Raw genomic sequence first — 12,842 nt, 5'->3', positions numbered from 1 at the left:
CAGGTCATAAGTAATGATTGAGAGATATTACTTTTGTATGAGTCCATACATAAATCCTGCATAGCATACAATTTAACATATTTAGATCTACTACAGATTATTACTTGTTCCTCTGTCTCAGCTCCGTTGGGGTACGTGTCAAACTTCAAGGTGTCGTCCTACACCAGTACGTCCATAGACGTGGAGTGGAGTGCCATTGTTGGGGCTACTGAGTACAAACTGTCGTGGAGCACAGGTGATATACTCGCCCATTTTTTTCTCTGCTCTAGCACAGCGTGAGAACTTTTTACATGTTTTCAAGGGTCATTCAAACAAACTCTGTTTTTATTCTTGTCAGACAATCTGTAAGCCCCCTTTTAAGCCTTTATATTCTATTTGTGATTAAAAAAGTTAATGATGATTGGGTTTAGGGGTCAACCAATATTGTTTTTCAGGGCCGATATCGATTATTAGTTGTTAACGAGACTGATAACTGATTTTTGAAAACAATATGCGTTTACAATAAAAAATGATAATCTTTCTATCAATATTTAGAATTTGGAATATTACAAACTCTAACACAAAACTTTGTTTGAATGCCTTTAGTAAATGTTTAATCAAAACTGAAACATTCAAGATCATATACAGCAACATCCCAGCAACTTTTTTCATGAAGTCAAATAGAATTTTAAATAAAGATGAATAAATGAAATAGCTCCCTGAGGTTTTACAAAGTAAAAGTTCCTCCAATACTGACACTTTCTTAATACTTTTTAATTAAATCATTTTATCGGTGATCATTGAAAAAAAAGTTGATACAGATAATCAGCAAAATGCCAAATATCAGCCCTCATAATTGGCCTGGCCGATAATCTGTCAGTCCCTAATTGGGACACCTCTAGTGGGTCATAAGTGATGATGAGTATTGTGTATATCTGTGTGTATGTACCCGCATGCTTGCAGGTGACAGCAGCCCTCAGTCCCATTACCTGGACCGCAGTGTTCTCTTTCATCGTATTGAAGACCTGAACCCACAGTCCACCTACACAATCACTATCCGTGCAGTGTACGGCAACTCAGAGGGGCCTGAAATCTCCTTATCTCAGCTCACGGGTACAGGAAGTGAAGTGCTTCAGTTTATTTTCATTTATTATGATTCATCTTAAAATCTAAATATCTCTGTGCAGCTGTGCGCCCCATTGGGTGCCGCAGAACCCTCCTGGTGTCTTTGTTTAAATGACAAGTCATGTACTTTGGTCTTCCCATTTTAACCACAGTTCCTGTCATTGTCGCTTGTAGTATGTATGTACAAGTCAGCAGAGCTGCTATCATTTTATCACTGTCAAAGTGAGAGTGTTACTCCAAGCTCCAGTTGCTAAGTATGTTACACTGACAAATCATAGGGTGTGCAGATAAAGCCACACCAGCTCATTCAGCTCAGAGATTCTAGATTGCCCTAAATTACATGATGTTGTTTTGGGTTTTTTTTAATCAATTGTTATACATCATGTTTGGAATTGATTTGAATTGGATTTGAATGTTGAAAATGTTTTTAATGCACTCTGTGATTATTTTTGAGAACATTGTTTTATGGTATAAAATCACCTGACATGTTCATATGTTGTGGTTTTTTTCAGCTGCTGTCTCAGACTCTCAGCCAATCCAGGCAGTGAAGGAGGTAAAGGTTGTTGACATTGGAGTCAACGCCTTCACTCTGTCCTGGAGGAAAACACCAGGGGCATCTGGGTACAAAATCTCCTGGATCCCCTTTCTGGGTAAAGAATCACATATACAGTCAACCATGTGTGCTTACATCCTGACACTCACTGTACGTGCATGCATTACTGTGGACACATGCATGGACCTAATTTTACACAGGTTGATGTACGCTTATGGAAGAGTTTACTGAAAATAATTGTTTCCATATTCAGTCCTAACTGGTTGAGTTAAAAGGTAGAGGATGCAGGAATTGACAGTGACTTTTTTAATAGCAGAATACACCATAACATGGGTGAGTTATTGATATAAAAATGAAAAATTTATTTTTTTTAAGTATTCCTTTTAAAGCCAAAACCTCATAAATGGACACTCACAACTATTTAAGTAAGTACCTACCAAAGTGTTGTTCAGCAGTGACTTCCTTTAGCTGCACTTCAAAAAATACATCTCTTTCCAGTTACAATATATTCAACTTTATTAACTTTTTGATATTTTTCAATCACAGAAACTTGTTATTATAGCAATGCACATAATTAGAAATGGTTGTCAGCTCATAGAAAAAAATCACTGTTTGGACTCCCGCTGCTTATTGCAATAGAGTTTTCAAAGTGAAAGTTTACACAACCATATTGTTTCACATTCTCATTATTTTTAAATGATGGATTTCATTATTTTTCTGCTCTAGGGGGTAATGAGAAGACGCACGTGGTATCTGCTACTTCCACCACATATACCATCCACAAGCTGCGGGAGAGCTCAGCTTATAAGATTCAGGTGTCCTCCATGGTGGGCAACAGGGAGGGAAGTCCAGTCCTGCTTACTGCACGCACCTGTGAGTCCTGCCTGCCCAAGACAGTGAGGAACAGTATGAGATGTGCCATCAATCAGAGATTTCAGAACGATATACATAACACAAATTGATAGTATAAATGTGTCCACGGTATTTCACATCGAAGTGATTACTCTTTCTTTGAAGTTGTGAAAGTAGTAGAAAGTAGGCACCATGTAGATTGCAGCCAGCTGAAACTTCTCGCTTGTGCCAAGAGTGAACTCCAGGTTAGGATTCCTTCAGTATTCATTGTTAAGTGAATTTTTCCCAGTAGCCGAATTATCCAAAAACAAATGGAACCTGTGATTAAAATTAGTAAAATTGTAAATATCCCTTTCCAGAGCCAGTGTTTGTTTTGTCCATTCTGGGCTACTGTACAAACATGCCGGTGTTATCTGGTGGACTCTATGAACGAGGACCTGCTACCTGCATTGATATAAACACAGGGTTCATACAAGGTGCTTGAGGTGTTTGAGGTCCTTGATTTCGACACTTAGAAGTTAGGGTCCTGGAATACCTTGAAAATCATACAATTTTAAAATAGAAAAATTATTTTACAATACAAATGTCCTAAACAAGGAAGCCAAGAAGGGTTGGGATTTCAATTTTCCAATACTGTATGAGCTCAGCGCTTATACGGGTTTGTAAACGACAACAAAATTTTATAATTTTACAATTTATAAATAGTTGGCGCCAGGATGTTTTGCTAGCTTGCAGAACCTTTGAGCACACATTTTGAGCTGTACATCAGCAGTTAATAAACAGTCGTGTGTGTCTAACTGTTGATGTTAAAGCTGTTAGATGTTTTTTTTTTGTGATTTGGTTGCTTTTTTGTTCTTTGCCAATCAAATACCTAAATATTAATAACCACGTAATTAATAATAAGTTAATTTTAAACTCTGGTAGCATGTTTGCTCCTTCTATGAATTTGCTCAGTTCTCTTGCAACAGGTGGTTGTGGAGAGAACAATGTCATTATTAAAAATAAAAACGATTGCTTGAGGAAGTACTTGAAAGTCCTGGAATTTGGCTTACCCTTGTCTGTATGAACCCTGTAACCAGCTTATTCTGAGTAAAATGAAAACATTTTCAGGTGATTTTACACTAAAGAAAATATACTCATAATAATATCTATAATTTCTGCCAATTTATCCTCCTAAAACCCACACACTGGATCTTTGAATATATATATTATCAAAGTTAACCATCCTGTAAACTTGTATTTACACATGTAGTGGACACTGAGACCAATCTCAGGGACCCTTGCATAAACATCCATAGTTTTCACTCTACTAGAGTGACCCTAAGCCGACATGGCAATACTTACCTTATCCAGCAGATCAAGTATTAGCCAGATGCAGCTGATCTACATCAAAAACATTTTCTTTGTAAGTGTAATTGTCAGATTCCTATATGCATTTGTTGGGTTTTGAAGAGCTGCAGTCATTTTTTTGGATCACAGCAATCTCTGGCCTTTTGTTCTCTTTCATAAAAATGATACAGATTAGTTCAAGTCACTGTATGACTGAGAAAAATCCATCAAATATTGCCCTAGCCCTAGTTCTTTTGTCTGTTAGTTTATTATTCTTGTGTTTCGTTCTGTTTCAGTGGATCTTCCAAAAGTGAATGACTTTGCTGCTCTGAACACAACAGACAGCAGCACTGTTCTGAACTGGACACGTGTGGCTGGTGTTTCTGGATACCTTCTTTCCTGGAGGCACATCTCAGGTCAGAAAATGTTCACCCTAAGTTCAGTAACATGTTAACATTCATGCAATTTTCATTCAAAAAGTGAAGTGAGCCCAAAAGATGTTATTTCTGATACCATGCAAATTTTATTGCATTGCGCATTGAGCCCTGTCATGAGTCCTGTTTTGTGGAAAAAGTGGGTTTGCTTCAAAAACTGTAAGTACAATATGACTTTCCTGTGTTTATTATATGTTTTAAGGGTCCTTCAGGGATTGAAGTGGAAATGTGGAATGACACAAGTTATTGCATTGTGTATTGAGTCTCAGCTTAAGCACTCTTTTGTTGAAAGGGGAAATATTAAGAAAACATTCTCACACTACTATTCATGTTTAATAGTACATGTTTTACAAGCACACTTGTTCTTTGACAGGAAGTGGATGTGATATTAATAATAATCTGATATAATTGAGCCACAGTACTGTGCAGGGTTGATATAATAACATTGCTGTGTTGTGTCCACTTTTGAATCCATGACATGACCTTTCTCAAGAAATGTCAAGACGCTGCATCATTATTTGTCCATCTGTTCCCTCTGAACCACAACTTACTGCAGTATGACCTTTCATTAAATCACTCGTATTCCACGTCGCTGTATGATGACATATTGATTACCCCTTTTACTCACTGATTCCATTCATCACTGTAGACTAAAATATATTTCAATAGGGAGGCATGTTCTTCCTGGAAACTAAATCAACTGAAATGATTACTCTGCTACAATAACTTCTTCTTTGTGTGTTTTTTTCAGTGTTGGAGACTAAAACAGAGACTCTGGGCCCTGGTTTCACCTCCTATAAGATCAGTGATTTGCTGTATGGAAGAACCTATATTTTTACCATCAGACCTTTGTATGGAGAAGTGGAGGGCCCTATAAGCACAGTGTATCAGAGAATATGTAAGATATTACTTAAATGGGTTGATAAGCTCGCTGAAACATCTCTGAATTTATATCTGGCATGTTAGTATATACTTATGAAATGCATGGTAGACATAAACTTACATTTATATTTTTACACTCATATGTTATGCTCATAATGACTATATTCTAGTTTAATACCTTGGTTGTATTGTGTTAAATGCTCCTCTTTGCTCTGTTCTTACTGCTTGGTAAATCCAGACTGAACCAAACAGCATCAGTTTTCTCTGGGTTTAAACTTAAAATAATGCTGCACTATGATTTTGACCCCAATGTAAAATGGCACAAATGAGTGTTCATCTGTAATCAGGGTAAAATACCTGCGAAATCACTGACTGGGCTGTAGCCTGCGAGTAAGTTACACTGGCTCTTTGTAATTTAAAACATGATCTAGTTACTAACGAATTAAAAACTAAAATAAAAATCAGTTGCACTAAACAAACTAGTTCTTATCTAGACTTTTCTCATTACAAAATATTTTGTTAAATCCTCTAACTCTCAGGTGTAACTGTTGCATAGATAACCAAACCAATGGGTAAAACTAATAATAGCTTGCTAATACATGACCTTGTAAAGACTGGCTGAGTGTAGGAGGGGGGTTTCTTTGGGTTTTTTTTGTTTGTTTTTTACTTTTCTTTTTTTTGTTTATTTAAAATAGTTTTCTTGTTTTTGCTTTTTTTTCAAACTAACATGTTTTTCAAAGAAACCAAACCAATTGGCTCAGGTTTCAAGGGGTTAATTAATTAACAATTTTTGACAGATATGTTGCAGCTCATGACTCTCGGTCTGGTTCATTGCGTTTGATTTAACAAAGCCAATGATGTTTTCCTGCAACGGAACAGTTTAAACCCACTGAGAGTAGTGCACCGGCGGTTTTATACCCTGTGTGATTCAGCCCAGAATTACTCCTTAAAATCTTTATTTCCCTTTACTGTATCCCATTTGTTACTGCGGCAATTACTGTGTTTCCCTCCTGAGACCTTTAGAGCTTGATTTAGGTTTTTTAATCAGTTATGTCTCTGTGCATTTCAGTGGGACCGGATCGTCCGCCGATAACGGTCCAGTCTGTGCCAACCACAGTTGGCCCTCATATAACAACTGCCTCCATCACTCAAACAGCCATCAGGACCACCCGGCACCCCATTGCATTGCCACCAACTAAATCCATAACAACCAAGAAACCTCCAGGCCAGCCAAGTATCACTGGAGCCAAAACAGCAGAAGTCACCCCCTTTAAATTGACAACAGTGAGTGCCGAGACAACGGCTCCACCAAGACCAGGTATGTTTTATTTATAAATAGATATTGCTTCAATGTTATGTTATGTACAGTTTCTACATGATCAATCATAGAATTGCCTAATTACACACATTAAATGGTGAATATGTTTTGATTTTGTGTTGTTGTGTTTTGTCAGTGTGTGGTAAGGCCAAAGCAGACATAGTATTCTTAGTGGATGAGTCCTCCAGCATCGGAGCTAACAACTTCATCAAGATGAAAGACTTCATATTCCGAGTGGCCACTTACTTCCCTGTCATTGGTCCTCAGGGCACGCAGGTTGGTCTCACTAAAAACTTTGTTTTTTGTGACCAAGTTTTTATTGTTTTTTCCATATTTCTTTCCATTCAATTTGAAGGGAAACAATTCATCTGAAAGTGCCATATTAGAAATTAGATTTACAAAGCTCATCCATTCAGTTATGCAGTCACATAAATATTATGTATGTTGGAATCCATTCATATATTGACTTTAAATCAATCAAAATTAGCAAACAAAAATAAATACGTACATCAAGTAAATGATACATATATCTACATATTCAGGATAAAACCCAAAATAAAAAGAATGGTGTGCTATGTACAAGTCAACGCATATAAACATGATTAAATCACAACTAATTAAACTAGAAAGAAAATAAATTCAAAAAGTAAATGCACACATCGACATATATACATATACATACATCGAAATATCACAGTTACACACACAAATAAAGTACATATGCAGATTCAAAGTGGTCCAACCCCCATCTCAGCTTTGATCATAAATTTTATTTTGAGACCACCTCCCACAACCCTGCCCTCCTCCCCTATGGCCTGACATCGTAGTTCACTTGAGGTATTAAAATAAAAAAGGGAAAACTCTCCTTGTGTTCCAGCTTATTCTGGTCACTATGTGCCTCTATGGCCACAAGTTTGTTTAGTGTGGTAAGACAATTACAAACTCGACTGGATTTTAAATGATAATAGCTGCTACAAGTTAGCAAACTGCTCCAGTGAGTCTCCTGTGCAAGCCATTATCATTAGCAGGAGCATAATGTGCAATTCTTTCACAGAGCAGGCAGAATTGGGCTCAAACATTGGCAGAAAGGATAAACAAGGCACACTGCCACATGGCTTGCAGTAAAGAGTGGCAGCCAAAGACGAAACACCTACCTGTAAACGTGCAAAACACATTTTTATCAATTTGTGTGCGTTTGGAGTATTGATTTTGATCCAGTTTAGAATTATAGCTTCACCTCACCAAACCACATAAACCACATTCAAGATGAAGATTTTATGATGATGATGTGTATTTTCTCTCAGGTAGCTGTGGTTCATTACAGCGATGAGCCCCGCATTGAATTCCGCCTAAGTGACTTCAAAGACAGAAACTCTGTGCTCAGGGCGCTGAGAGCGCTGCGTTATGGAGGTGGCAACACCAAAACAGGTCAGTGACACCCACACAAATGTGGTCATTAATTAACCACCTGTTATTAGATGGCAGATCATTCTATGATACTGTACAGGTCCTGCTGTTGATGTAACAGCCTCCAACAGCTGTCATGCTGCTGGATATAAAAGATGCTAGTCTTGGTCTTGCCATTATATAGATGTATTTAGTACTGACTGCTGACAAAGCGTGTACCATGTGAGATAATCCTAATCAGGCAAATTTTCAAAAAAGTTTCAGGAAGCATTACAGACTCACTAAAGATGTCAACAATTACAGGTCTGAACAATAAAAGACAGTTTTAGGTTAAACAGAGTTCACAAAACTTAAAAGTGAACATTTTATAAAATATAAAAAGTTATCTTATTAACTATTTTTCAAAGTCATATTTGTTAATGGAAGATATTTTTGAAATCAATTTTTAAATCATCCTGTTTAGCTTGGATTTTAGAAAGCATTTGAAAGTTTTATGGGTGGCCATTAAATTTGACTCAAAGAATGCCTTCAAGTATTTACATAATCATATTCATGTCCAGCATTTATCATCTTAAAATTACTTATTATTTGCTTTTAATACTTTTGTGTACCCTCAGGAAAAGGTATCAGCTACGTTCTGCAGGAACTGTTCCAGGAGTCTCTGGGGATGAGGCAGGATGTGGCCCATGTCCTGGTTCTGATCACGGATGGCAGGGCCCAGGATAATGTGGTGCCACCTTCCAGAATCGCACGCGCTCTGGGTCAGTTAAAGTTATTGTGAAGTGTCTAAACTGGTGTTGCTAATGTGTTTGACTGTAGCAAAACTTGTCAACATGTACAGTATATAGGAAAGCAATATCATATTTTTCTTTAGTTTTTGCCTAGATTATCATGTTTTGAATCTGTTTCTCTCTAGGTGTGAGTGTCCTGGCAGTTGGAGTTTATAATGCAGACATGGAAGAGCTGAATAAGATAGCAGCACCCACCAGCTACAAAAACATCTTCTATGCACCAACCTTTGATGACTTCCCTTCCATAGAGAGAGAATTCATCAATACCATTTGTAGTGAGGAGCTCCTCTCCGAGTTCAAACTAAATGACGAGGCAAGACACAAACAAAGGAAGAGCTAATGTCTGCCTTGTTGTTTTCTGCCTTTGTTATTTCACAGAGTTATGCTGAAGTTCAGTCACACTTGTTGAAAAGACTTTTTTAAACTCTTAGTAACATGCATGCAATTAAGTCAAACAACTAGTACAAATGTGTTTTAGGTGATTGACTTGTGATTGATTAGTCCTCATTACTTAAGACGCACATGATTAAGTGTTGGAGATGTTGCCCAAACCACATGTAAGATCAGTGTAAATTTAAAGATTGAGTGCTGGACTTATATTCAAGCAAAACAGGCGGATATTCAGGCTGATTAAAGGCACATTTAGCTGATTTTCAATCACCATTGAACCAAAACAATGTGGAAATGCGGAAATTCCTTAGTGTCCGAAAATCACTTTTGGAGTGGAGGCTCCCGAAACTTGTCCTTATTTGCTTGTCCTTAGACTCGAAGAGAGAGTTCTCCTAGGGGCAGGGGAGATGTGGCGAGCTTACCTGCAGGCATACGTCACAAGGACACATAGACGGTGTTTGTTTAATTACTCTCACTGCCAGAGGGGGTAGACACAAGTTTCACACTGCAGGTTTTATCACTTTTTTAATTGATTCACAAAGACCCTGTAGGAAGAAACACTCCAGTGGTTTTGACTTCATTTTCACTTGTGTGGTGATGTGACTGCAGTCACATTACGCAGCCATCTCTGCCACGTAACATCATATTACTTCAAAGGTCCATGATGTCTTTGAACGGTCTGTAATGAATTCCTTTTTCCCTGTGTCCATTTTTAGTCTGCTCAGTTGGACACCCCAACTGAAGACCCAGGGGAGCTGCTTAAGCCTCAGGGTCCTTGCTCCTCCCAGTGTGTGAAGGTGGGTACTTAACCCTTTGAAACTTGGGGTGACATTAGTTTTCTTCTGCTGCTTTTTAGATGCAAATCAGAAGTAATTAAACCTTTGAACTTTGAGCAAATTGGTGCAATTACTTTGAAAACACATAGGGAAAGAGGCAATGAGCAGCTTGTTAAGGTTCCACAAATTGCAAGAAATTAGTTGACTTAGAAAATTATTTTCTAAAAATATTTAGAATTATCATAATCACATATTTAAAACACGTTACACACAATTAATATATTTTGTATGCACTTTTCTTTGATGTATTTTGTTTTTTAAATTTTATTTATTTATTTAATTTTCACATTTTCAGGGATTATTTTCTTCTACCGTTTACTAATTTCTTGCTAATTTTTGGGTCATTTCTTCTCTCATTGCTCATTGCCGTCTTCCATGTTTTTGAAAGAAATCAAGCCAGTTTGCTCGGGTTTCAAAGGGTTGAGAAACAAAATCCTGCTTCTCCTCCCTCTGTCATTTTCTTCATGTTGTGGTCATCATATCAGCCATAGTGCAACCAAACATGTTAGAGATTACAAATCTTCACAAGACAATTCAGCATAAATACACAAAGAAATATTAATCAGGGATTCAACAGCCTCACTATGTGTCGTTTCTTTATATGCATCCTGTTTTAAATTTCACAGACAAGTGTGGACATTCATTTGAACTTCTCACATTTGCAGTGATTTAGTTAATAAGATCTTCTCTTTATCAATCATTACCTAATAATCATATCATTTATTTGTTTATTCAGGGCCAGAAAGGGGAAAAGGTGAGTTAACTGAAATGCATTAAACATTAAATTGACGCAGAAATGTAAGCAAAAGCAGTGTTATTTATTTTCTGTATTCTTGTTCTTTCTTTTAGGGAGATGGCTCTGGTATTGGAGGTCTGGTATGTTTTAAGATTTTTTTTTCCTCGACATTATGGCACCTGTAAGGTGATTATAATTTGTTGAAACTAAGATGTTTCCAAACGTTATACACTGCATTAATGAACCCTCACTGCTATTAATTCAACTTTATTTTTATTTCTAATTTAACTTTCAGAATAACTTGTAGTCTTTGTTTTGTTCTGTAGAAATTTAGGCAAAGCCCTGGACAGTTTGATCCTTTTACATCTGTCAAAGGAGAGAAGGGAGAAAGGGTAAGAATCAACATATATACACACACACACACACACACACACACACACACACACACACACACACACACACACACACACAGCTTTACACTCTACCACCACTGCAGTCATTATTATTGATAATCGTTTGTTAAGATTTCTTCTCCCTGTATCTGTTATACTTTCTTTAATACATTTGTCATATGCAAAAGTAAGCCATTCAAGAAAAGACAGAAAAGAGCTGTTGATTTTTTTTTTTTACTACAGTCAATGCAAAAAATAATAAAAATATGGATATTGTACACTGTAACTACTACAATTTGATATAGTTTCTACTATAGTGGTTTCATTGATGAGCAGTAGTTGTAATTGCAAATCATGGGGGACTTGGCTAGTACATCACCATTATTCAGCATTAATTGTAGAGGGCTACAGTACATCACACAAAATGTTTTTCAATTAGTGCACTTATTGTCAAACAGGCCAATCAAGAGCTTGAGTTCAAAATAACTGTATTTCAGTGTTGAGGGGTTTTTTTTTGGTTCACATTTCACATTTACTGCATGATTTCCATTTTCTTAACGCACATTTTAATAAAATGCAACTATAGTACAAGTGACATTTACTTCAAGTATATTTTCGTGCTGTATTATATTATGCTATATATAAAACAGAATAAATCAACAACAATTATCAAAACATTGCACATTGTAAACCCAGTTAATTAAATAGGAGTTCACAGTTGAAACGTTTAGTTTTCATGTATACAGGTGGTCTTAAGAAAGGATAAAATAAGAGGCAACCTGCAACCTATTAACTGTAATTCATTCCTTGAATTAGTAAATGTTAACGCAACTGCTCTGTACCCAGTAGGTCCATTATTTCATTTTACCTGTATCCGATCTCACAGTCCTGCTGTGACTGTACGGGCGAGCGTGGCTTTGCTGTGTATGTCTATTCTATTTTCCAGCACAGACCATAATGTTTTAATATACAGGGGCCTCCTGCAACAGATGGTGTACCTGGGTTGCCAGGACGACCAGGGAGAACTGGACCACCAGGTTCTCCCGGCCAGCGGGTAACTTAATTCAGAAAAATCAAAACCTTACACTGACCTAGTTAAAGTTCTTTTTAAATAAGTCTGAGTCTGAAAAATTATATTTGCTTTGTTTTTTTCCAGGGACCTCAAGGCATATCAGGTGAAATGGTAAGACATTACAAAAAAAAGAAACAAAACTTTTTTCTTTTTTTTGACTGCGGCCCTGCATGTTTCACCTGTTTCCTTTGCCTTTCCACTGTAGACTTAATAATATATTAATATAATATATATATATATATATATATATATATATATATAATATAATGAGTTTTGTTTCTCACCATATAGGTCAGTTTTTAAGAGACAAACCTGCTGTTAAATCTTTCAGCCACCTGCCTTCAGAGAGGCAGCTCACATTCTTTCAGCAGAGTGCAATCGGATGCCTCACCTGTAATGAACAGGTCAACCTTCCCTTTCTCCATCCTAGGCAGGGTGAAACTGTCTGGAAGCATGCACATAAAGCACAGTTGAGGACTGAAAGGCCCTGGGGATGAGGTCATCTAAGAAACAAAACACATCTCAACACATGGCTACAAACAATAATACAAAGTGTCGTGGTGTGTATTGCACTAAAAGCATTGGTCTGGAATGTTAGGATCAGATTTATTCAGGCTGCGTTTTGAGTTGCATAGTATGTATTTTTGCATGCAGTATGCACACAATCAGGACAGACTACTTCTGCAAAGCAATGCTTCCTGCACCTTAACCCTCTTGCTCATAAACCTGTTACCATGGAGATCAAA

General features: G+C 37.0%; 1 protein-coding gene across 4 annotated transcripts in view; it reads left to right on the top strand.

The window, feature by feature from the left end:
- col7a1l (collagen type VII alpha 1-like) overlaps positions 1-12,842 on the top strand; it is an 83,838-nt gene that overhangs the window by 27,533 nt on the left and 43,463 nt on the right. For all 4 annotated transcript variants that reach the window (XM_088072527.1, XM_088072526.1, XM_088072525.1 and 1 more), the window contains exons 15-31: positions 122-235; positions 943-1,092; positions 1,617-1,754; positions 2,384-2,530; positions 4,135-4,254; positions 5,024-5,170; positions 6,224-6,472; positions 6,609-6,748; positions 7,777-7,900; positions 8,497-8,640; positions 8,796-8,983; positions 9,777-9,857; positions 10,633-10,650; positions 10,746-10,772; positions 10,959-11,024; positions 11,998-12,078; positions 12,181-12,207. In XM_088072527.1, the coding sequence (XP_087928653.1) occupies positions 122-235; positions 943-1,092; positions 1,617-1,754; positions 2,384-2,530; positions 4,135-4,254; positions 5,024-5,170; positions 6,224-6,472; positions 6,609-6,748; positions 7,777-7,900; positions 8,497-8,640; positions 8,796-8,983; positions 9,777-9,857; positions 10,633-10,650; positions 10,746-10,772; positions 10,959-11,024; positions 11,998-12,078; positions 12,181-12,207 (1,961 nt within the window). The remainder of the gene's footprint in view (positions 1-121; positions 236-942; positions 1,093-1,616; positions 1,755-2,383; positions 2,531-4,134; positions 4,255-5,023; positions 5,171-6,223; positions 6,473-6,608; positions 6,749-7,776; positions 7,901-8,496; positions 8,641-8,795; positions 8,984-9,776; positions 9,858-10,632; positions 10,651-10,745; positions 10,773-10,958; positions 11,025-11,997; positions 12,079-12,180; positions 12,208-12,842) is intronic.

This window comes from Plectropomus leopardus, chromosome 22, assembly GCF_026936395.1.
Source record: "Plectropomus leopardus strain MGB_pleo_1.0 chromosome 22, ASM2693639v1, whole genome shotgun sequence".
NCBI lineage: Eukaryota > Metazoa > Chordata > Actinopteri > Perciformes > Serranidae > Plectropomus > Plectropomus leopardus.
Note: the sequence above shows the minus strand (reverse complement) of the source record. Positions and strands in the feature narration are given on the sequence as shown.